General features: G+C 39.2%; 1 protein-coding gene across 2 annotated transcripts in view; it reads right to left on the minus strand.

Moving 5' to 3' along the window:
* Positions 1-1,300: 1,300 nt before the first annotated feature.
* LOC122423438 (alpha-2-macroglobulin) overlaps positions 1,301-23,083 on the minus strand; it is a 67,542-nt gene continuing 45,759 nt past the window's right edge. For both annotated transcript variants that reach the window (XM_043440508.1, XM_043440510.1), the window contains exons 19-36: positions 20,697-20,925; positions 19,782-19,908; positions 19,313-19,434; positions 18,896-18,947; positions 14,196-14,279; positions 13,730-13,906; positions 13,316-13,403; positions 12,112-12,268; positions 11,237-11,311; positions 10,556-10,736; positions 7,705-7,928; positions 6,770-6,988; positions 6,497-6,624; positions 4,997-5,087; positions 3,893-3,958; positions 2,350-2,452; positions 1,820-1,861; positions 1,301-1,490 (exon numbers count right to left, since the gene is read on the minus strand). In XM_043440508.1, coding sequence (XP_043296443.1) covers positions 1,474-1,490; positions 1,820-1,861; positions 2,350-2,452; positions 3,893-3,958; positions 4,997-5,087; positions 6,497-6,624; positions 6,770-6,988; positions 7,705-7,928; positions 10,556-10,736; positions 11,237-11,311; positions 12,112-12,268; positions 13,316-13,403; positions 13,730-13,906; positions 14,196-14,279; positions 18,896-18,947; positions 19,313-19,434; positions 19,782-19,908; positions 20,697-20,925 — 2,182 coding nt within the window. In that variant the 3' untranslated portion in view covers positions 1,301-1,473. The remainder of the gene's footprint in view (positions 1,491-1,819; positions 1,862-2,349; positions 2,453-3,892; positions 3,959-4,996; positions 5,088-6,496; positions 6,625-6,769; positions 6,989-7,704; positions 7,929-10,555; positions 10,737-11,236; positions 11,312-12,111; positions 12,269-13,315; positions 13,404-13,729; positions 13,907-14,195; positions 14,280-18,895; positions 18,948-19,312; positions 19,435-19,781; positions 19,909-20,696; positions 20,926-23,083) is intronic.

Genomic DNA, 23,083 nt, shown 5'->3' on the forward strand with positions numbered 1-23,083 from the left:
ATTGAATTCGTTATAATATTGCTTCTGTTTTATATTTTTTGGCTATGAGGCACATATGATCTTAGCTCCCTGACCAGGGATTGAACCCACACCCCCTGCATTGGAAGGCAGTGTTAACCACTGGATGGCCAGGGAAGTTCCAGGGTGATAGCTTTTAGCTTTTACTTTTGCCTAGCCTGGAGACAGAGCTAAGGGTGCTTGAACTTCAAAGACCTTCACAGTTCTTAGTTTATAGCATCCAGGCTCTGTCTGAATCAACCAAATGAAGACTAGGACTCCTAGGACTTTCCAGGGATCTTCTCTTCACACTCTGGAAGCTTCTACTCCTCCATCCATATGATGGATGATTTAATGCATATGAGTACCTCCTTGAGTTTATATTCATCCTTTGGTTCTGGGTCAAAGTTCCAAAAAAAAAAAAAAAAAAAGATGTTTCAATGTAACACTCTTATTTAGGCTTTGAGTCCTATGTATTCTTTCTTCTAGGAAAACTCACTTCTCTTTGAATCACCTCTTCAGTATTTTCAATCTGTCATCCTTCACTGAATCTGATACCCAAGGTTAACTAACTGATCACATGTATTGGTCAATGGCAGATTTGGTTCTCAGGACACATAACTTCCAATTTAAATCAAGTCCCAATTAATATGCTGCCTCCCTATGTTGGACAGTCAACTTTCTATTTCATTACTTCCCTTTAATATGGAAAGTCTTTCTTTCTCCGGGAAGCCATTTGTTCTCTCATAAATCCACTCTTTCACTTTTTCTTAGGGTATTGCCATAACCAAACACACTTTTCATACTCCTAGTATATAATCCAATACTTTCTTCTTTTCTCTGGAACGTTTAAAGGAATCCTACTCAGACTACCATCTCTGTAATATTTCTCAATTTTGAAATCCCTTAGCCCTTGGCTTTTTAAACAGTAATTTTATTTATTTATTTTTGACTTTGCTGGGTCTTTATTGCTGCACAAGGGCTTTCTCTAGTTGTGGTGAGTGGGGGCTACTCTCTAGTTGCAGTGTGTGGGCTTCTCATTGCGGTGGCTTCTCCTGTTGCAGAACATGGGCTCTAGTGTGTGGAGGCTTCAGTAGTTGCAGCACGTGGGCTTAGTAGTTGCAGCTCCTGAGTGCTAGAGCACAGGCTCAATAGCTGTTGCACATGGGCTTGGTTGCTCCACAGGATATCGTATCTTTCCTGATCAAACCCATGTCTCCAGCATTGGCAGGTGGATTCTTTAGCCAGTACAGAAACCCCTTGCTGTGAATTTTTATCTCAGGAGTCTATTGGGAATCACATAGAAGTGTAATAAACATTTATTGAGTAAATGAGGAAACAGTGATAGAGATGGACCAGAAAAAAAAAAGGTTTATTCAACAAGCCTTCAGAGATGTTAAAAATTATCTTTCTTCCATGGAGATCTGAGTCTGTGGAACAGGGACTCCAGCAAAGCAGTTTTCATCGACATGGTCTTTAAGCATTTCCAGTATCTGTGATAGTGGAAAGGATAGAAAGTTAAGATGGACATGGGTTTCTGAAGCAGTGAAAATTCCTTCCCTGAGATCTGGGTAGTATATTGTCTGAGGAAATCCAGTTAGTATAGTGGAAATGAGATTCATTACTTAAAATGATCCAACTTGCAGTTCTACGAACTGAGATTTGACTATCAGGGGCTCCTTTTCAATAAAGGTATTTTTCTACAATAAGTTGCACTTTGAGCAGTATGATATCCATGAAAAATATTTAGCCAGAATTTTATGGAGGAGATTTGAGAGGAGACAAAGGGGTTCTCACTCCATCTGGAAGGAGTTTTGCTTACCTTTGCTGCAAGGAGCACTGTACTCAGCAACTGCAAACTCATCTGAATAAAAACAAAAACAGTCAAGCAAAGTGAGAGGGAAAGCAAACATCAATGGGATACAGGTTAGTGAAATAATCTTTATTGTGGGAAGAATTGTATTAGGAACACCAGCATCATTCACTTGATGTGTTCTTACTACCTTCTGTCTTCAAATACTGTAGATTATGCTTTCCTTTACCCTAAACTCTTGAAGGGCAGCAGTTTAGATATTATACTTATTTAAATTTCATATTGTCTTATAGTTGATTTTATCTGAAGAAAAGAGAACTAGATATCCTACAAGTGCTTTGTATTAGGAATAGTACATTTACACAATAGGTAATTTCTACAATGTTTGTGTAGAAGACAAAGACAGGAGAAGCAGACTTGGTGGAGACAAAATGAACTGATGAGAGCAGTTAGTTTAATGAACTGGCCCAACATATCTCTCACAAATAAATCTCTGTGATCAAGATTTTAATTTCTGTGTGAACATTGCTCTCACTCACCTGTCTCATAATAGTCATAGACTTTCACTATGGCCGGTTTCAGATCCCTTACTGGGATGTCTTGCAGAACTGTGAAGGTCAAGGTCAGGGTCTCATTTGTCACCTATAAAGCAAAAGGGAATTAAATGATACTCCAGGGAGCTTCTGTCTTTTTCTTTGAGTGAGTTTAAGTATTCATCTATTTTGGGGAAAAACTTTTGTCAACTAAGAGGGTCCTTAAATTGGGTTAAAAGCTCTCAAAGTAGAAGAAAACTTCCCCAAACTGTTTCTTAAATAACTAAAACTATTCATACACTCCCATTAATGTGAGTTCATGGCTCTGTTCATAGGGGTGAATGATGTATGCCTTTTATTGTTTGAATACCTATGTATATTTTTAAGTATCAGAATTCAATATTTTCACTTCTCTATCTTGCAGAAATACTTGTTAACTTAAAATACGTGTCTATATATATATGGCTGAGTACTTTCGCTCTTCACCTGAAACTGACATAGTATTATTAATCGGCTAATGTGTGCAAGCTAAGTTGCTTCAGTTGTGTCTGACTCTTTGCGACCCTATAGATGATAGTTCACCAGGCTTCTCTGTCCATGGGATTTCCCAGGCAAGAATACTGCAGTGGGTTGCCATGCTCTCCTCCAGGGGATCTTCCTGAATGAGGGACTGAACCCTTGTCTGTTATGTCTCCTGCATTGGAAGGTAGGTTTTTTACCACTGGGCCATCTGGGAAGCCCAATTGTCTATACCCCTGTACAAAACAAAAAGTTTAAAAAAAAGGAATATAAAAGGCAGATCGCTGCAGACTTAAGTTTCATAAAATTGTGAGCTATAATATCCATCAATATATACTATGGGAATGAATAAACTATGCAACAACACACAACTATAACATCAGATTGGTTTATTGGTGGACTGACCTTATATTTTATGGTCTAAGTCCTTTCTGAGATTGATAGTATATTACCCTTTTGTTTTACTGATGTGATGCTGAAATGTGTGTGTGCTCAGTCACGTCCAACCCTTAGCGACGCCAAGGACTGTAGCCCACCAGGCTCCTCTGTCCATGGGATTTCCCAGGCAAGAATACTGGAGTGGGTTGCCATTTCCACCTCTAGGGGATATTCCTGACCTGGGGAACAAAACCCCTGTCTCTTGAGTCTCCTGCATTGGCAGGTGGATTCTTTACCATTGATGTCACCTGGGATGTTGATATAATAATTGACTAACCCCAATGGTTGCTTCCTTCTATTATGCAGTATTTGCAAAATAACTTGTGCACATAAACCAGCACCTTTTATGGAGAATTTATTGCTTTTGGGGGGTCCTAGAAATATTCATATCCCAATATTATATATAACAAGCCATTTCTTCTCATAGCCCCAGATGAAATTATAAATAGAGGAGAGGAGAATATTCATCGGAACTAATGCTAGAATGCTCAAATTTTTAGTATGGAGGTGATGTCTCCAAAAATGTCTTAATTCATTTCCTAAGTAGCTCACTATCTGTATTTTTTTGCAGATAGATTGGTAGGGTGCTCACCTTATCCAGATAAATCAAAACATGGTTGTTGCTAACTTCTGTTCGGCTCACATCAGATCTTTCAAGCTGAAGAAAATCAAGACATTGTAAATGTTAATAAACAGATGAAAGCCCTGGGGAACCAGAGAAAAGAATGTTTATTACCAAACTAAGCCTGAGGGTGAAATTTCTTGAAATGCTTCTTATAAGCAAAGACAATAATGTGGCAAAATTAAAAAGGAAAGGTAATTGGGATTCAGGGTTTAGTATTAGTATGATATAGGACCTATGTATAAAGTTGATTTATTTGAGGAACAGGGAACAAAAAGACTTAGAAATTACCCATATTTCAAGGTTCAATTCACATTCCATTCCTTTATGGAGGCTTTTTTTTTTTTTTTACTTTTTCTTATTCTCAGTTTTCTCTGTACTTCTGTAATAGTTCTAGTTTATGTCAGTCTTTTTCATATTTTTTCACTAGTTCATGTGCTTATGCTTTATTTTCTGAAGATTATAAGCTCCATTAAAGTAGGAGCTTGCCAACACTTTTTTCCTAGTAGATGTGGCTCCCAGCATAGTGCTGTTCATGACAGGAGACAGACTGTTGCTGTGTCACTAAAGCAGTGGACAGTAAGGATGCTGGAGCTGGCAAGGTCACCAGATCTGCCCAGGAAGTTCAGAAGACTAAATTAATATGATCTCTAATACCTGCCACCCCAGTATGATCCATGGTGAAAGAACAGTCTCAAAATTGTCTGAATTGACCACTGAAGTTAGTAGTGAAAGACTAGTTAATGATAACAATGCTTCATTAAACTAGAAGAAAATGAGAACGTTTTACAGACCATTTGTTTTTCATGGGTGGCAGTTTAAAATTAATATTTCAAATTAATATCTTAATGGAAACATGACCATCACAAAATTTTGAGACCCATTAAAGCAAAGTTTAATGAGAAAACAAACAAGCAACTCCCCACACAAACATGCTAAATTATATTTCTGCATTTGGTGAAAGTAATGTCTTTGGTAAGAGTTGATTTAATAGTATTTTATATTAATGTCTTAATCTAGAGATATATAAAACATTACATAAAATAGAGTCTCCTGGGCTTATTGTAAACCTACCATTTTCACTGTTGGTTTCAAGGGAATGAAGCCAGATACCATCTTCACGTCAACAATTGCCATGTTGGAGGCTGGACGGCTTCCGATATAACTAAAGATCCAGGGAAGAAAGGAGTTAGGATTTTCTGTGTCATTAAATATTCTTTTTCTATGTCCAGTAAGCACATAAGAGCCCTGAAAGGTGCCAGAAATCTTCCTAAATTTCTTATCAAGTAGCTCAAAAAACTGGCTGTGCATTAGAATCTTCAGGGGAGCCTGTTGAAGCCACAGAGACCAGGCCTTACTCCAGACCACATGAATCAGAATTTCATGGGTGTGACCTCTGAGCATCTGCCTTTTAAGAAAGCTCTATAAGTGATGCATAGTTGGGCAGTTCAGTTCAGTCGCTCAGTCATGTCCGACTCTTTGCGACTCCATGAACTGCAGCATGGCAGGCCTTCCTGTCCATCACCAACTCCCGGAGTTTGCTCAAACTCATGTCCATCGAGTTGGTGATGCCATCCAACCATCTCATCCTCTGTCATCCCCTTCTCCTTGTGCCTTCAGTCTTTCCCAGCGTCAGGGTCTTTTCATATGAGTCAGTTCTTCACATCAGGTGGCCAAAGTATTGGAGTTTCAGCTTCAGCATCAGTCCTTCCAATGAATATTCAGGACTGATTTCCTTTAGGATGGACTGGTTGGATCTCCTTGCAGTCCAAGGGACTAAGTCTTCTCCAACACCACAGTTCAAAAGCATAGATGGGCATGAGACTGCTAACCTATCCAGTTATTTGTTACATGTCCTTTGTCTTTTTTTCCTGAATAATATCCCCAACCAGGTTATAATATTCTTCTTGTTGTTGTTCAGTCGCTAAGTCGGGTCTGACTCTTTGCGACCCCATAGACTACAGAATGCCAGGTTCCCTTGTCCTTCACTCTCTGCCAGAGTTTGCTCATAATATTCTTGTGGACAGATACAAATAGCCCCGTAGTTATTTGAAACTGGCTGCATATGTATGTATTTCCCCTAGATTGATTATTTTATATATAATCTGAGATTTAATTATCACCAGTAGGAATTCTAACTAGAGAGTCACTACTCCCTTCTATTCATACTTTTCAAGAGGTCTCCACTTTTGTCCTGGATAAAGCAAGAATAATATCAGATTTCATGACAATAGAATGAAATCAGGATGAATCATTACATTAGAATAAAGTCAGGAATTCAAGTTAGAGGCAAGGGGTCAGGTTAGAGGCAAGGGGTAATGTTCTTTATGTAATTATTATTGAGGGGGATTAATAAGCTGTAAATAAGGAGATTAGACACTAACAGATCCTGCAGTGGGTGATATACAATGTAAATGCCATCACTGAGAAATTCTGTGTCAACATGGGAACAGGTTGCTTTTTCAATAAATGCAGAACAGACGTTCACCGTCACGCTGCTCTGCTTAATGCGGAGTTCTAGTGAGAAGATTGACTGTTATACCCAGAACTACATGATGCAGTCAGAGGTCTTACCTGACACTCAGTGAGATCTGGAAGCTGGTGTGGGCTTTGGGTCCATCACAAGTTTGGGGCAGAGTCTGTACCTCCAAAGCAAATGGGAACTCGTCTTTTTTCGGGAGAACATTGTATTTCAAAGATGTCTGTGGAACAGATAAAAATCTGTGATTTTCCCTTCTCCAGGACTCCTCCCAGCTTCCCCAACTCTTTCATTTGCCCCATCATTTGCCGAGTTAGGACTTTTCAGTGACCATGGTGACTCTGGACCTTCTGTCCGCAGAATCTCACCTGGAGGTAAACACATCCTTCTCCTGTGACTGATATGCTGTACTCTCCAGGCACCTCTGGCAATGAAACCTGCTGTAGTAACAGGCGGTTGCTGTTTTCCACTTGGAATTTTGTGGAAAATGTCCCTGAAGACTGGATGGTCACCTGTGCAGCCTTCCCAGTCCTGGTGAAAGTGGCTGCTCCGTATCTGGACAAGGCGTGGAGAGCTACCACTGTGTCCTAGAAGAGACAGGTGAGAGGACCCACTTAGGCATGACAACCCTTGGAAGACCCAAAAGCCCATGTTAGTGAATAGTGAAAGTCGCTCAGTTGTGTCTGACTCTGTGACCCCATGGACTGTAGCCCGCCAGGCTCCTCTGTCCGTGGAATTCTCCAGGCAAGAATACTGGAATGGGTAGCTGTTCCCTTCTCCAGGGTATCTTCCCAACCCAGGGACTGAATCCAGATCTCCTGCATTGCAGGCAGATTCTTTACTGTCTGAGCCACCAACGGAGCCCAAGAATACTAGAGTGGGTAGCCTATCCCTTCTCCTGGGGAACTTCCCAACCCAGGGATAGAACTAGGGTCTCCTGCATTGCAGGAGGATTCTTTACCAGCTAAGTTACCAGGGAAACCCACAATCTATGTTAGTTGTCACAAAAGGAGCTTTGGTTTCCTATTTCCTGTTCCCCTCACTATTTCAGTAGTAGAATCCTCATTTTAATATTGATTTTACTCCTTAGATAGATGACAGAACCATATCCTTTGCATATCTGCCTTGGAATGTATGGTTCTGTCATATATCTATCCTTATTTTTCACCATTCTCAAATACTAACATTTTTCCTCATTTCAAGTTATTCTTATCTTCATTTTTTTCTTCTCATACGGGTTTGTATCTTCTTCAAACATTTTGCTATCTGAAGGCAAAGTGAAAGGTTCTGGCTAAGCACAGACCTGGGTGGAGGAGAAGCCCCCCTGGGAATTCTGCTGCTTTGAGATCCACTTCACGATGCTCGTGGCATGGGTGAGGTCCTCCAAGGTCGGGGCAGGCTGGGCCGTGAGGTAAGTGAGGAGCACGTAGGCTGTCATCTCCACCTCTGCAGACGGAGCCCTGGGTTGGTAAACATCCTCTGTGAGCACCCTGGGTTTCTGAGGTCGTGTCCAGTGGATGGAATTATCTGGAGGTATGAAAAAGATTTGTAAGTGACCACATACTCATATTCAACTTCAAGTAAAAGTACAGGAGCCAGACCTGAAGTGAGGGCTGCCTTCCAACGATAGTCTGTTAAACCTTATCTAGATGCTTTTCCTTCTATGAAAAGCTGAACTTGACTTCTCATAGAACTTGGGCTAAGGTGGTCATGTTGCTGGAGTCCAAAGCCTACAGCCACCCAAGTTGTCAAATGGTTGCTGCAGTTGTGTTTGTGGAAGAAATAGCTGAGCAAGTTCTCTGATTGGTTGTAGTAATTTCCTGTATCTAATGTTATTCTGAACTTGTCTAGGGTTTGTTCAATTTTCTATAAAGCCTGTCTTTGGAGATTTCTTATGAGGATCACAAATCACATGAGATAATGGAGTTTTCATTCATTAGATTAAAAAAAAATAGAGTAATTCTCAAAATACCAAAGGCTGACAGGGTATGAAATAACAGGAGCTGATTTATACTTCTGTGGGAAGTAAATAACTCTTTGGAGAGTAATTTGGCAGTAATCCGGCAAAGAGGAAAATGTACTGAGCTCATGAATCCAGCAGTTATGTTTTCCAAGTTCAAATTAGACAAACTCAGGTACTACCCCCTCAAGGAGAATATGAGTATTCATTGCAGCATGGTTTGCAATAGAAGTAAATAAACAAGAAAAGATCCATGAGAAGAGACACTCTAAGTTATGACCTTTTAGTATATTGTAATGTATTATGCAGTAGTGAAAATTAACACACCCATACAAGGGACTCCTTTCAGCCTAATGTTGAACTTAAAATACAAAAGGCAAGTAGACAGACAAGAATCAAGTAGAAATATTTAGAAGGATGATAGTTCTTATCTAAAGATGAAAAATGTAAGCATTCTGAATATTATTTAGGATTACACATGCAATAAAATGATAAATCCATGGAGATTTTAATGACAAATTCTGGATCAACTACTTTTTAGAGTAGAAATGGCACCCCAGGGGTTTTTCCAGCATTGGTAATATTTTGTTTCTTAAGCTGAAAGGGAGGTATTAAAGGTATTTTCTAATTATTCTGTATGCATTTTTGTATATCTGAAATATTTCTCAGTGCATTATAAGAATAAACAACTAATAGCACTGTCAAGGGAGAAAGGCAGGATATGTTTTATTGTATATCTTATTATTTGCATCTTATTTATATTTCTTCTACCTCTCATACAGGCCATTATATACATAGAAATATTGTGTGGATAATGAATAGACTTGTCCAACATCATCAGTCTTGTGAACTGAGCATAAAATACTAGAATTTATTCGTGGGATTACTTCCTTCAGTCTTGTTTTTTTTTTCCTTTATTTATTTATTTATTTTTTCAGTGGATTTTGTCATACATTGATATGAATCAGCCATAGGATAAAGAACTTCCTTCAGTCTTATGTTTAAAATGATATGATACAGCCGCCTGGCTAGCTCAGTTGGTAGAGCATGAGACTCTTAAAATGATATGATACACTGGTTGAGGGTGGGGCATATATTGAGAACTGATATCTTAATCAATAGCTAATACTTGTATAGCACTTGCTCTGGGCCATATACTTTTTTAGCACTAGTCTTCAGAGGCCAAGCTTCTTACTATTACATGTACTGCCTTTTATCTTTGGATGTCTAACTTGAGTAAGAAACTTCAAGTCTGTAATGATACAGAGGGACTTCCTTGGTGGCCCAGTGGTTAAGACCCAGCAATCCCACTCCTGGGCATACACACCGAGGAAACCAGATCTGAAAGAGACACGTGCACCCCAATGTTCATCGCAGCACTGTTTATAATAGCCAGGACATGGAAGCAACCTAGATGCCCATCAGCAGATGAATGGATAAGGAAGCTGTGGTACATATACACCATGGAATATTACTCAGCCGTCAAAAAGAATTCATTTGAACCAGTCCTAATGAGATGGATGAAACTGGAGCCCCTTATACAGAGTGAAGTAAGCCAGAAAGATAAAGAACATTACAGCATACTAACACATATATATGGAATTTAGAAAGATGGTAACGATAACCCTATATGCAAAACAGAAAAAGAGACACAGAAATACAGAACAGACTTTTGAACTCTGTGGGAGAAGGTGAGGGTGGGATGTTTCGAGAGAACAGCATGTATATTATCTATGGTGAAACAGGTCACCAGCCCAGGTGGGATGCATGAGACAAGTGCTCGGGCCTGGTGCACTGGGAAGACCCAGAGGAATCGGGTGGAGAGGGAGGTGGGAGGGGGGATCGGGATGGGGAATACGTGTAAATCTATGGCTGATTCATATCAATGTATGACAAAACCCACTGAAATGTTGTGAAGTAATTAGCCTCCAACTAATAAAAAAATTAAAAAAAAAAAAAAAGACTCAGCCTTCCAATGCAAGTGGTGTGGGTTTGATCTCTGGTCGGGGAACTAAGATACCACATGCTGCGTAGTGTGGCCAAAAATTAAAAAATAAACAAAATGTAAATATAATGATATAGTTAAAAGAAGAGAGGGAAAGGGATCCTGAGAGGGAGTCATGGGAGACTTTTGGTGTGGAATTCTTGATCCCGAGAACGTGGGGTGGGAGAAAGTTCCCAGGTGTGCTCTCACCTTCCTTCACGGCTTCCTTATCCAGTGACGTGAGTACCTCTGTCCTCCTTTCCTGGTTACCCGCCAGGGCAAAGGCATAGGCCAACAGTGCCTTGGTGTAGACGTGGCTTCCTTGGGATCCTTCCTTGGCTGACTTCCACGCTGAGTCCAGGCAGAACAGGGCATTGCGGACGACAGGGTGCTGGTGAGGGAGAACAGGAAGGAAGTGAGCTGTGTGAACAGGGGGGCTGGGGCCCCCAGGTAAACACAGACCACAGTAGAGAGGTCAAGAAGTTGTTCAGAAGCATTTGTCCCTCTAGCCTTGTTCTTACGGATGGAGAGAATAGTATTTTTTTAAAGTAATTAATTAATTAATTTTACTTATCAATATTGTATTGGTTTTGCCATACATTGACTAGTATTTTTTAATCTGTTAGTCTACATTCATAATGCAATAATATAATCCATATCTTTAGAATTCATTCTATGTGTGTGTGGTGCTGGTAGTGAGGTTGCTATGGAAGAAATAGACTAGGGCCATCACTGGGAAAGTGTAAATGTTTCTTAGTGGTTTGATCAAACTCTCTATCGATCTGGGAAGCATTGGCATTGCATAGAGGGAAAGCTGAGTAAGGTGACATTTCAGACAATAAGTCAGCAGTTTCATTGCATCCAGAGCAATGCTTTAGCCAGGACACTTACTGTGACAGGGAGAGGCATCTCTAGAAGGGCGATGGTGATGTAGGCAGAGAGGGTCACTTCATCGTCCACCCCACCCTGTAAACATGAGACAGAGAGAGATTTGAGAAAGAAGGACATTTATAGTCATACAGCTTACCTTAGGAAACAAGAAAAATGTCAAATAAACAATTTAATCTTATGCCTGAAGCAATTAGAGCAAGAAGAACAAACAAAACCCAAAGTGTGTAGAAGGAAAGAAATCATAAAGATCAGAGCAGAAATAAATGAAATAGAAACTAAAAATTAAAAAACGGTCAATGAAACTAAAAGCTGGTTCTTTGAAAAGATAGACAAAGTTGATAAACCTTTCACTGGACTTGTCATGAAAAAAAAAAAAAAGGGAGCAGGCAGGCCCAAATCAATAAAATCAGAAGTGAAAAAAGGAGAAGTTACAACCGACACCACAGACATACAGAGGAGTATAAGAGAGCCTACCAGCAACTATATGTCAGTAAAATGGACAATCTAGAAGTGGACAAATTCATAGAAGGTGCCATCTCCCAAGACTGAACCAGGAAGGAAAAGAACGTTTGAACAGACCAATTACCAGTACTGAACTTGACTCAGTAATTTAAAAACTCCCAGTAACTTCTGAGAATGCTCTTCATCAGCTCCTTGTATTCTGCTGTCATGGGATTTGTCCTAATCCACATTCATCACCGTGGGGCAAAGTATCATAGTTACCCTAAGTTCCATCCCATCTTTCTGATGCTGCTATCCAGGTTTTATTTTCATCTGATACCTTCCTTAAGGAATCCCTAGGTTATCAATTCCTTTCCTTATCCTTGTGGACAGTATAATGGACAAACAGAAAACCAGTTCTGGGAACACTTCACCTTGATGGCATTGTTAAGCAGAGAACCAGAACTTCTGAAACAGCCATTGCTCTTCTGCTTTTGGGCCAACCAGGTGAGAGCTTCGGTAATATGTGCTTCATCAATGAAGATATAGCCTCGAGCCTGGGCAAAACTCTTCAGTACAAAGGCCGTGAGCCTGCAGGGGAGAGGAAGTGAAGATCACATCTATGTTGGTACAGCGATTTCATAACCACTTCACAGCAGCAGCCTGTATAGGACACGTCTCACACTGATGTGAGTCATCTAACAGACATACTTAAGTACTTAGAGCTTCCATTGTCTTTACTTGATGAGTCTGCTGGATTTAGTACAGTTGACTCTTGAACAGCATGGTTTGAACTGCACTAGTCAACTTACTCAATGGATTTTTTTTTTTTTTTAAACAAATATATACTAGAGTACTACATGATCCCCAGTTGGTTGAATCTGTAAATGGACAAATAGTGTAGAATTCTCCACTGCTGAAGGTCAGCACCCATAACCTGCATGTTTTTCAAGGGTCAGCTGTACTCCTAATGTTACTTTTTTTTTTCTATTTATTTGATTAAGGCTTTAAATCTTTAGTGATTTTCTTTTGCAGATGGTAGCATCTTCTCATACATAGGTCTTACATGCGGTACCTTCTGACACTGTTTTGCCTGAGGTATTTCTTTTTTGTTTTTTTCTGATGTGGGCCATTTTAAAAGTCTTTATTGAATTTGTTACAATACTGCTTTTGTTTTATAAGACTTGTGGGATCTCAGCTTCCCAACCAGAGATCGAACCTGCACTGCCTGTGTTAGAAGGCAGTCTTCACTTCTGGACTGCTGGGGAAGTTCCTACCTTAGAGATTTTAAAATAATGTTTGATATCACTGGGACCATCTCATTTCTTTCCTCCTATTGGTGAGTTTATTAGTGATCAAAGTGAATCTGATCTAAAAAACATAAACTGAAGTTAACACAATTTATCTGAAAGTTATGTGATATGGTCACTGGCTATCTCATTTAAAAAGTCTAACATATGTGTATTCAAATCTCAGCTTTTTTGCTTGTTACCTTGCTAGTCTTGTATATTTATCCAGTATAGCCAACTATAGGCTTAATGATAATATCTGATAGGGTTACTGGGAATATAATTTTGACTATATATGTGAGAGAGCTGACACAAAAATAGAAGCTCAGAAAAGCTGTCTTTCCCTTACCAGGTATTGCCCTCACTGTTGCTATGATGGTCCCCAAAGGTGCTGTAAGAGCCGTCGAAGTGCTTGTAGAGCAGCTGTCTCTGGTAACCTGGAGTGGAAGGTTAACGAAGCAACATGACAGATTGTACATTGCATGGCCGGATAAATCATCAAAATGCCCTGGCATCTGGTGCTATTCCCTAAATTTTGCTGCAGTGTGTGGATGGTTTTGAGTCCTAAACATTTTATTGGAGGTTGGACACCAGATAGGTCCCATGAAATTAACTGTCATAGTATTCTTATTATTGTAAATATCCTAAAATGACATATTTACATATCACAGAATGGATAAGTAACTCAAGCCTACTGGAGAATCCAATCTGTTGTTAAAAATTTAACACTGCAAAGTTTTCATGCACTTATTCAGTCACTCACCAGTGTTGAGGTAGAGGATAGCCTTGGACTTGAGCTCTGCAGTCAGCTGCTGTGTCTCATTTAGATAATCCAGAACATAGATGTTAGGGGCAAAGAGGGCCATATTCTGTTCTCCACAACCATACGGCATTTGGAGGAGATTTTGTGTGTTTCGCATGGCAGAGCCTAATATGTCTCCTAGGAAATGGGAGAGGTGGGAAGTCATAAAACTTATAGATTATAGTGTATCAGAATCATTAGGAAGAAATGAATAATTATCTAAGGTAAAGAAAGGAGCATTTTTAGGAAGGGTGAGTCTTTCAAGAACAGAGGTATGATTAAAAGCAATAAATAAGTCCAAAGGAGAAGAGAACAAAGAAATTAAAATTAGAGCTGTTATTTTGAGAAAATATTTATGGAAAAAACAGTAGATATTGTCTAATACAGTACACCAGTCCCCTATAGTCCCCTAGGGCTGGAGACTCACCCAAAACTGAGAAGGAGGCTCGGGCAGATTCTTCCACCACATTTGGTGGCAGCTTCAGAGATAATGGTTCAGACACCTTGGCACCTAGAGAAAGAAACAAATCAGCCATAATGAAAACGACTTATACTGTATATCTTTCTAAAGAGCCCCAAGACCCAGAGGCCAGAACTATGTCTTGAATCTAAACTTCTTCTGAAAAGTCATCCCTCTTTTAATATTCCAATTTTTTAATATCTTCAACATAAATGAATGGGATTCTGAGATTTCTAGAACCTTTCCTTTCCCAGCCTCCTTGTGTGTGGAATTGTAGCCAAAAGAAGGCTACACATTGACTAGTGCCTTTTACGTCGTGATTCTGTGTAATTCCCCACAAGGGAAGCCCAAAATCCAGTTTTTGGGGGCTTTCCTGATAGCTCAGTTGGTAAAGAATCTGCCTGCAATGCCTGAGACCTTGGTTTGACTCCTGGGTTGGAAAGATCCGCTGGAGGAGGGATAAGCTACCCACTCCAGTATTCTTGGGCTTCTCTAGTGACTCAGCTGATCAAGAATCTGCCTGCAGTGCGGGAGACCTTGGTTCAATCCCTGGGTTGGGAAGATACCCTGGAGAAGGGAGAGGTTACCCACTCAAGTATTCTGGCCTGGAGAATTCCATGGACTATGTAGTCCATTGGGTTGCAAAGAGTCGAACATGACTCAGTGAGTTTCATTAAGACCAAACTATGGTCGGAATATCTTGGTGGTGGTTTCAGCTGTCACTGAAAAGTTCCTGAATTCTACCTTAATGCTCAGTCTTTACTTCCATCAAATTTCACCAGATATGAAGATGGTATTTTTATGGAAACCCTAGACAGGGGGAAAGGGGTGAAGATGAGCAGTATTTGACTCACTGAAAAGAAATTAATAGTTGCTGATAAGCATACATTTGCTGGCATTTTAATACTGGTGAATGACATGAAGAAGAAAAGAAAAAAATGATTTATCATCATACCGCATCCCATCTTTATAGACTAATAATGAAACTTTTGTCAAAGGGCACAAAGGGCATCTTGTATCAGTTATACAAGATGAATAAATTCAAGAGGTCTATTGTAAAGTATAGTGCTTAGAGTTAATAATACTGTTACAAATTAATAATAACAAGTTAATAATACTGATACAAATTTATCAATGTATTACTTAAAAATGTACATGGATAATCATTAAAGTATTGAAAAAGATTGCAAGGTGGTGACAATAGCCTTTAAAATGAGGTTTTGGTTTTTTTAAGGTGAAAGTATTTTTGTATACCTAAATATTTGCTAATAGGATATATCTTATATTACAAAAACATAATAAGAGAGTGAGAGGAAACTGTTGGAAGTGATGGATAAGTTTATGGTATATAGATTGTGGTGACAGTTTCACAAGTGTATACTTCCTCCAAACTCATTAAGTAGGATACATCAATTATGTATGTACTATCAATTATATTAATTACATAGTCATGTAGTTAAATTTAATCCTGTAGTTAAATATATAATTGTGTGCTAAATATACAGTTATATTAATTATATATTACTTGTATGTCAAAAAATTCTCTTACATTCAAAAAACTTTTTGTAAGAAAACAGATGACATAAGCAAAACAAAAAGACAAATTACCAAATGAAAGGAAATATTTACTACAAATTACTCAATAGATAAAGAATCAATGTATACAACTGAATCCAAAAAAACCCAGACTATTCCAACATATTGAAAATGGTCAAAGGATATGAAAGCAATTCATAAGTGTGCAAAAATAAAGTCATCCTAATTTTCAACTAGAGAAATGTAAATTAAAGCAACAATACTTTTTTTTCATCCAGATTTTTGGTTAAAATTTAAAAACTTTGATGGTGACAAATGCTGGTGATCATGCAGGAAAATATAAACTGGTGGAAATAGAAGCATGTTTAGGTAATAGACTTTGTTCAGTTCTGTTAAGACTAAGAATATACATTACTGGCTCTTAATTAGGGGCTTCACGTTTTAGTATCTACCTTAGATATACTTGCATATATAAACAAGGAGGCATCTATCTATCTATCTAGTCCAGCAAACAGTTGGAAAAACCAATTCAGGAAATGCTATAAAACCAAGCAGAACTGTGATAGTTTGAAATTAAAAGGAATTATCTAAATATATAATTTAACATGGAGAGATTTCTAACATAAGTCCTTGAGTGAAAAAGAAAGCAAGTTATATGATTAAACTTATCCATTTATGTAAATCACTGTACAGAAATAAATTTATCAATGTATTATTTAAAAATGTACATGGATAATCATTAAAGTATTAAAAAAGACTGCAAGGTAGTGACAATAACCTTTAAAATGAGGTTTTGTTTTTTTTAAGGAGAAAGTATTTTTGTATTATGTGAGTAATTAAAATTAATTTCAATAAAACTCTGATGATTAGCTCTAGACACATGAGAGAGAGGTCAAAATGAAAAACTCAGAAATGGAGGAAAATCCATGTTGGATTTGGTAGTAAGCAGTAAGTTCACTTAAATGCAGAAACAAGGCTAAATAATAAGGCAATTATGTTTTTTAGAGTACATTTCACATATTAATTGTTAAGTCCTGACATGACAAAAATATAATAAAGAGAAGTGAGTATGAAGAGAAAGGCAAGAAATGGTGTTTTTCTTTCTGGCTTACTTCACTCTGTGTAATAGACTCAAGTTTCATCCACCTCATTAGAACTGATTCAAATGTATTCTTTTTAATGGCTGAGTAATATTCCATCATGTATATGTACCACAGCTTCCTTATCCATTCGTCTGCTGATGGACATCTAGGCTGCTTCCATGTCCTGGCTATTATAAACAGTGCTGCGATGAACATTGGGGATATACACCATGGAATATTACTCAGCCATTAAAAAGAATTCATTTGAATCAGTTCTAATGAGATGGATGAAACTGGAGCCCATTATACAGAGTGAAGTAATCCAGAAAGACAAAGACCAATACAGTATACTAAAGCATATATATGGAATTTAGAAAGATGGTAATGATAACCCTATGTGCAAAACAGAAAAAGAGACACAGATGTACAGAACAGACTTTTGGACTCTGTGGGAGAAGGCGAGGGTGGGATGTTTAGAGAGAACAGCATCGAAACATGTATATTATCAAGGGTGAAACAGATCACCAGCCCAGTTTGGATGCATGAGACAAGTGCTCGGGGCTGGTGCGCTGGGAAGAGCCAGAGGGATCGGGTGGAGAGGGAGGTGGGAGGGGGGATCAGGATGGGGAATACATGTAAGTCTGTGGCTGATTCATGTCAATGTATGGCAAAACCCACTACAATATCGTAAAGTAATTAGCCTCCAACTAATAAAAATAAATGGAAAAAAAGAACACATTGTATTGATAAATTTCTTAGTGTACTGTTTCTATAAATATTTTTGTCTAGATGAGAAAATTTTCCACAAAGATAAAGCTATATCTTTTACTGTAAGCTTCTTTAGTTCCCTCTTGAGTGACTGATAGATGTTAGAATCGACACCAAACAAATAGTGACGGACAAATGGTACAGGCTGTGGCAACCTTTTCTCAGGAAGTACCATGGCCTCATTCTCTAATGTGGTTAGCTATGGAAAACTCGGTGTTGCAGTGGCTTGAATTCAGCAGTTCAGCTACTCGTTCTGTATTGTATATTATAATTATATTACACATATGCTACCCATGTTGTATCCAAGAAAATATCCTCTTTGGCAATTTTCTTTTTGAATCTACCCACTTTCTTTCTTTTTTTTTTTTTGTGAGTTATTTATTTATTTATTTATTTTTCAGTGGGTTTTGTCATACATTGATATGAATCAGCCATAGATTTACACGTATTCCCCATCCCGATCCCCCCTCCCACCTCCCTCTCCACCCGATTCCTCTGGGTCTTCCCAGTGCACCAGGCCCGAGCACTTGTCTCATGCATCCCACCTGGGCTGGTGATCTGTTTCACCATAGATAGTATACATGCTGTTCTTTTGAAACATCCCACCCTCACCTTCTCCCACAGAGTTCAAAAGTCTGTTCTGTATTTCTGTGTCTCTTTTTCTGTTTTGCATATAGGGTTATTGTTACCATCTTTCTAAATTCCATATATATGTGTTAGTATGCTGTAATGTTCTTTAGCTTTCTGGCTTACTTCACTCTGTATAATGGGCTCCAGTTTCATCCATCTCATTAGAACTGATTCAAATGAATTCTGTTTAACGGCTGAGTAATATTCCATGGTGTATATGTACCACAGCTTCCTTATCCATTCATCTGCTGATGGGCATCTAGGTTGCTTCCATGTCCTGGCTATTATAAACAGTGCTGCGATGAACATTGGGGTGCACGTGTCTCTTTCAGATCTGGTTTCCTCAGTGTGTATGCCCAGAAGTGGGATTGCTGGGTCATATGTAACCACATCATACACTAGTCAGAAGGTCATTTTGATAGTTGGACAGGTGCTTAAGAAATAAAGACTCAGAATTCATGGGATAAGGATAGTTTCCTGATCAAATTACTTGGCTTCTTTAAGAACCAGTTTCCTCACTTACAAATGGGTTGATGGTTCTTCGGATCTTACCTCACAGGGAAAGTGTAGGAAGGGTATATATAAAATACCTTGAACTTCAAACATTATACTCTAGTCAATGTCATTTTAACTATGATGGCTGAGTCTTACCTGATGAACAAATCAGGGAGTTGAATGTTACTTCCTTCTCTAGTCCTTCAGGCTTTAGGAGGAAAGAAAAAAGTTAGAAATGAGAGACTTTCAGGACATAGGGGAACTACAGGTTTCTTGATGAAGAAAAGTATTGGAATGATTTTCAAATGTATTATATAAACAAATTGTTTAAGTGTAAGCAATATACAGAGACAAGTTGATAGATGGGAAAGGGAGGGGAATTATAAAGTTAAATCAAGAGAGACAGAGACGAGAGAGAGACAGAGAGAATAATATTGTGAAATATCACATGATCATATATTATTTAGTTCTTCTTACCCAAAAGCTGGAACTCCAACTGGGTTCACCACTGTTTTTCTTGACTCATTGTGAGCCATCAAAAAAAAAAAAAGAAAGAAAAGCAGGCTTACTTACTTCAACCAGCAGGGGCTTGATGATAGTGTCTTTCCTTCCATGCTCAGGGACCACAGGCACCTCATTTCCACACAGCTCTTGAGACTCCACTGCCTCTGCGCTCACTGTGAAATTCACATTCCCTAGAAAATGGGGACCAGTAGAGATGAGCGCCATCTCTGTCTTCTTCAGTGACTCCAAACCCCAAGGTTTATACATGTTTAATGCTCTGTGACTTTTTATTTTGGCCTATAAAAATATAGGAGCAGGAATAGAAGTAGCATAGACTAGAGGCTAATGATACTGAGAATCCAAGGTGGAGATGGAGGTGAGGGAAAGGGGGTATCCTTCTAGACATCCTAGAATTAAAGAAGGAAAAATATTCTACCATCTGGTGGAGTGGGGGGCACATTCTTTGCCTGGATATAAGGATCCCATAGATATCTTCAATTTTTAGGTAGAGAACTGCCTATAAGAGACTGTCTCTCACCTAAGGACTTTGGGGTCACCGCCCAGGACACGGTCTGCCGGCCATTCCCACAGATGCAGTGAGTCTCTTGTTCCTTGTCTTCTGGAATAGCTAGGAATGCAGGAGAGGCTTCTAGGTGCACACTGACCTGAAACCATGGGTGAGACAAAGAGACAAATGAACCAGAGGAAAAGGGAACCAAAGAGGGAATGGCTTAAAGTAAAGCACATTGGGGGATTAAGTAGATTTCAGGTTGCCTAACACTGAAGATAATTTAAATGAAGACTGAGCATCTTATGGGTGGATCTGACACCTAAATCTTAGTATGTGGGGGTAATCTGCTCTTTCACGTGGTAGGAGCAGAGGTGAAGAAAAGTCGTGACAGTAGGTTTGTTGCCTGTGGAAGCTCTACTCCTTTGGCTTAGGTTTTTTTAAATTTATTTTTAATTGGAGGATAATTGCTTTACAGTGTTGTGTTGGTTTCTGCCATACAGCAATACAAATAAGCCATAATTGTACACATATCCTCTTCCTCCTGAACCTCCTTCCCACTCTCTTGGCTTAGGATATCAACCACACCTTCAGGTCTCCCAGCAGAGTATATAAGATTTATAAACAGTTATGGCGAGATGTAAAAATTAAGTTTAATATAATTAATCCTATATGAAAAGTTAAATATTATGGGAATTCAGAGGTTGAAATCTTGGAGAACAGAAGACATGAGGATTATGATAAGGTCAGAACCTTGTTTTACATTGTCGTTTGGTATTTGGAGATATCAGAAACTGTGGTCATATAACATCCGAATATTTCTGACAGTATTCTCTCCTGGTGAACCCACTTTATACATAGGAAGTTTGTCAGTATTCCCAGGAATGCAGTTTTTAATTTACTGGATGGTTACTCGTGTTCAATTTAAGAAAAAGAGGTCATTACCCGGATGCATTTGGGAAGGTAGTTTAACACTGTGGCCTTGAGTGTGAAGGCCTCTCCACGGATCACAGAGTAGGGCATCGTAAGCTCCACAAAGAAGGGCTGGAAGACTCGGAGAGAGGCAGTCGGAGAGAGACCAAGTCCAGTGTCACTGGACAGGCAGAGGGCCCCTGCCTTCCACTCAGTGATGGTATCAGGGACTGTTACTTCTACTTCATGCACACCTGAGGAGCTGGGGAGGATGGCCATGTGAAGAACAAAAAGCAAGCAGTTAAAATACAGGCCTTGTTGTTGTTTAGTTGCTAAGTTGTGTCCAACTCTTTGAGACTGTATGGACTAGAGCCCACCAGGGTCCTCTGTCCATGGAATCCTTGAGGCAAAAACACTGGCGTGGGTTGCCATTCCCTTCCTCAGGGGATCTTCCTGACTCAGGGATTGAACCCATGTCTCCTGCATTGGCAGGCAGATTCTTTACACTGAGCCACCAGGGAAGCCCAAATACAGGCATACTTTGTTTTATTGTGCTTTACAGTTCTGTGTTTTTTAACAAATTGTTTGTGGCAATCCTGTGTCAAATGAGTCTGTTTGTGTCATTTTTCTACCAGCATTTGCTCACTTCAGGTCTCTGTGTCACATTTTGGTAATTCTCTCAATATTTCAAACTTTTACATTATTATTATATTTGTTGTGGTGATCTGTGATCAGTAATTTTTAGTGTTACTATTTTAATTGTTTTGGGGTGCCATGAACTGCACTCATGTAAGACAGCAAACTTGATAGATAAATGCTGTGTGTGTCTGACTGCTCCACTGACCAGCCATTCATTCCCCTAACTCTCTTCCTCTTCTCAGGCTTCCCTTTCCCTGAGACACAACAATACTGAAATTAGGCCAATAAATAATCCTAGGATGGCCTGTAAGTGTTCAATGAAAGGAAGAATTGCACCCCTCTCAATTTAATAAACCAAAAGCTAGAAATAAGGTTTCCCTGTTGTTTCAGTGGTTAAGAATTCACCTGCCAATGCGGGGGACATGGGTTTGATCCTGGTCTGGGAAGATCCCACATGCCCCAGGGCAACTAAGCCAGTGCACAACTACTTGAGCCCATGCTCTAGAGCCCATGTTCCACAATAAGAGTAGCCATTGCAATAAGAAGCCCACATACCACAACAAAGAGTAGACTCCACTCTCTGCAACTAGAGAAAACCTGCATGAAGCAACAAAGACCCAGTACAGCCAAAAATAAATAAATGCAATTTTTAAAAAAGCTAGAAATGATTAAGCTTTGTGGGGAATTCAAGTTGGAAGCTAGGCCTCTTGTACCAGTTAGCCAAGTTATGAATGCTCAGGAAAGTTCTTAAAGGAAATTAAAAGTACTACTTGGGTAAACACTTAGATGATAAGATAGAAAATCAGCCTTACTGCTTGACATAGAGAAAATTTGTGTGATTTGGAGAGAAGACCAAACCAGCCACAACATTTCCTGAAGCCGAAGCCTCATCCAGAGCAAGGCCCCAACTCTCTTCGGTTCAACTCTCTTCAGTTCTTTGTGGGGTGAGAGAATAAGGGAGCTGCAGAAGAGGTTGAAGCTGGCAGAGAATGGTTCATGAGGCTTAAGGGAAGAAGTCAACGCTATAACATAAAAGCTCAAGGTGATGTAGCAAGTGCTCATATAGAAGCTGCTGCAAGTTATCCAGAGGAAAATTAGTGAAGGTGATTACACTAAATTACAGATTTTTAAATGTAGATGAGACAGCCTTATATTGAAAGAACATGCCAACTAGGCCTTTCATAGCTGGAGAGGAAAAGTCAATGTCTGACTTCCAATCTTCAAAGAACAGGCAGACTCCCTAGTTAGGGGCTAATGCAGCTAGTGACTTGAAGTTGAAACCAGTGCTCATTTATCATTCTGAATATTGTGGGGCCCTTCAGAATTATGCTAAATCTACTCTGCCTGTGCTCTATAAATGGAACTACAGAGCCTGTATGATAAAACATCTGTTTACAACATGGTTTACTAAATATTTTAAGCCCACTGTTGAAACCTACTGCTTAGAAAGAAAAGATCCCTTTCAAAATACTACTGCTCATTGACAATGTACCTGGTTTCCCAAGAGCTCTGATGGAGATGCTCAATGAGATTAATGTTGTCATCATGCCTGCTAACACAATAATCATTGAAGTCCCTGGATCAAGAAGTAGTTTTGACTTCCAAGTCTCATTCTTTAAGGAATGTATGTTGTAAGGCTTTAGCTGCCATATATGGTTGAGTCCTCTATGGATCTGGACAAAGTCAATTGAAAACCTTTTGGAAAGGATTCACCATTCTAGGTGCCATTGAGAACATTCATGATTCAAAGGAAGAGGTCAGACTATTAACACTAAGAAGAG

Source organism: Cervus canadensis, chromosome 21, assembly GCF_019320065.1.
Source record: "Cervus canadensis isolate Bull #8, Minnesota chromosome 21, ASM1932006v1, whole genome shotgun sequence".
Taxonomy (NCBI): Eukaryota; Metazoa; Chordata; class Mammalia; order Artiodactyla; family Cervidae; genus Cervus; species Cervus canadensis.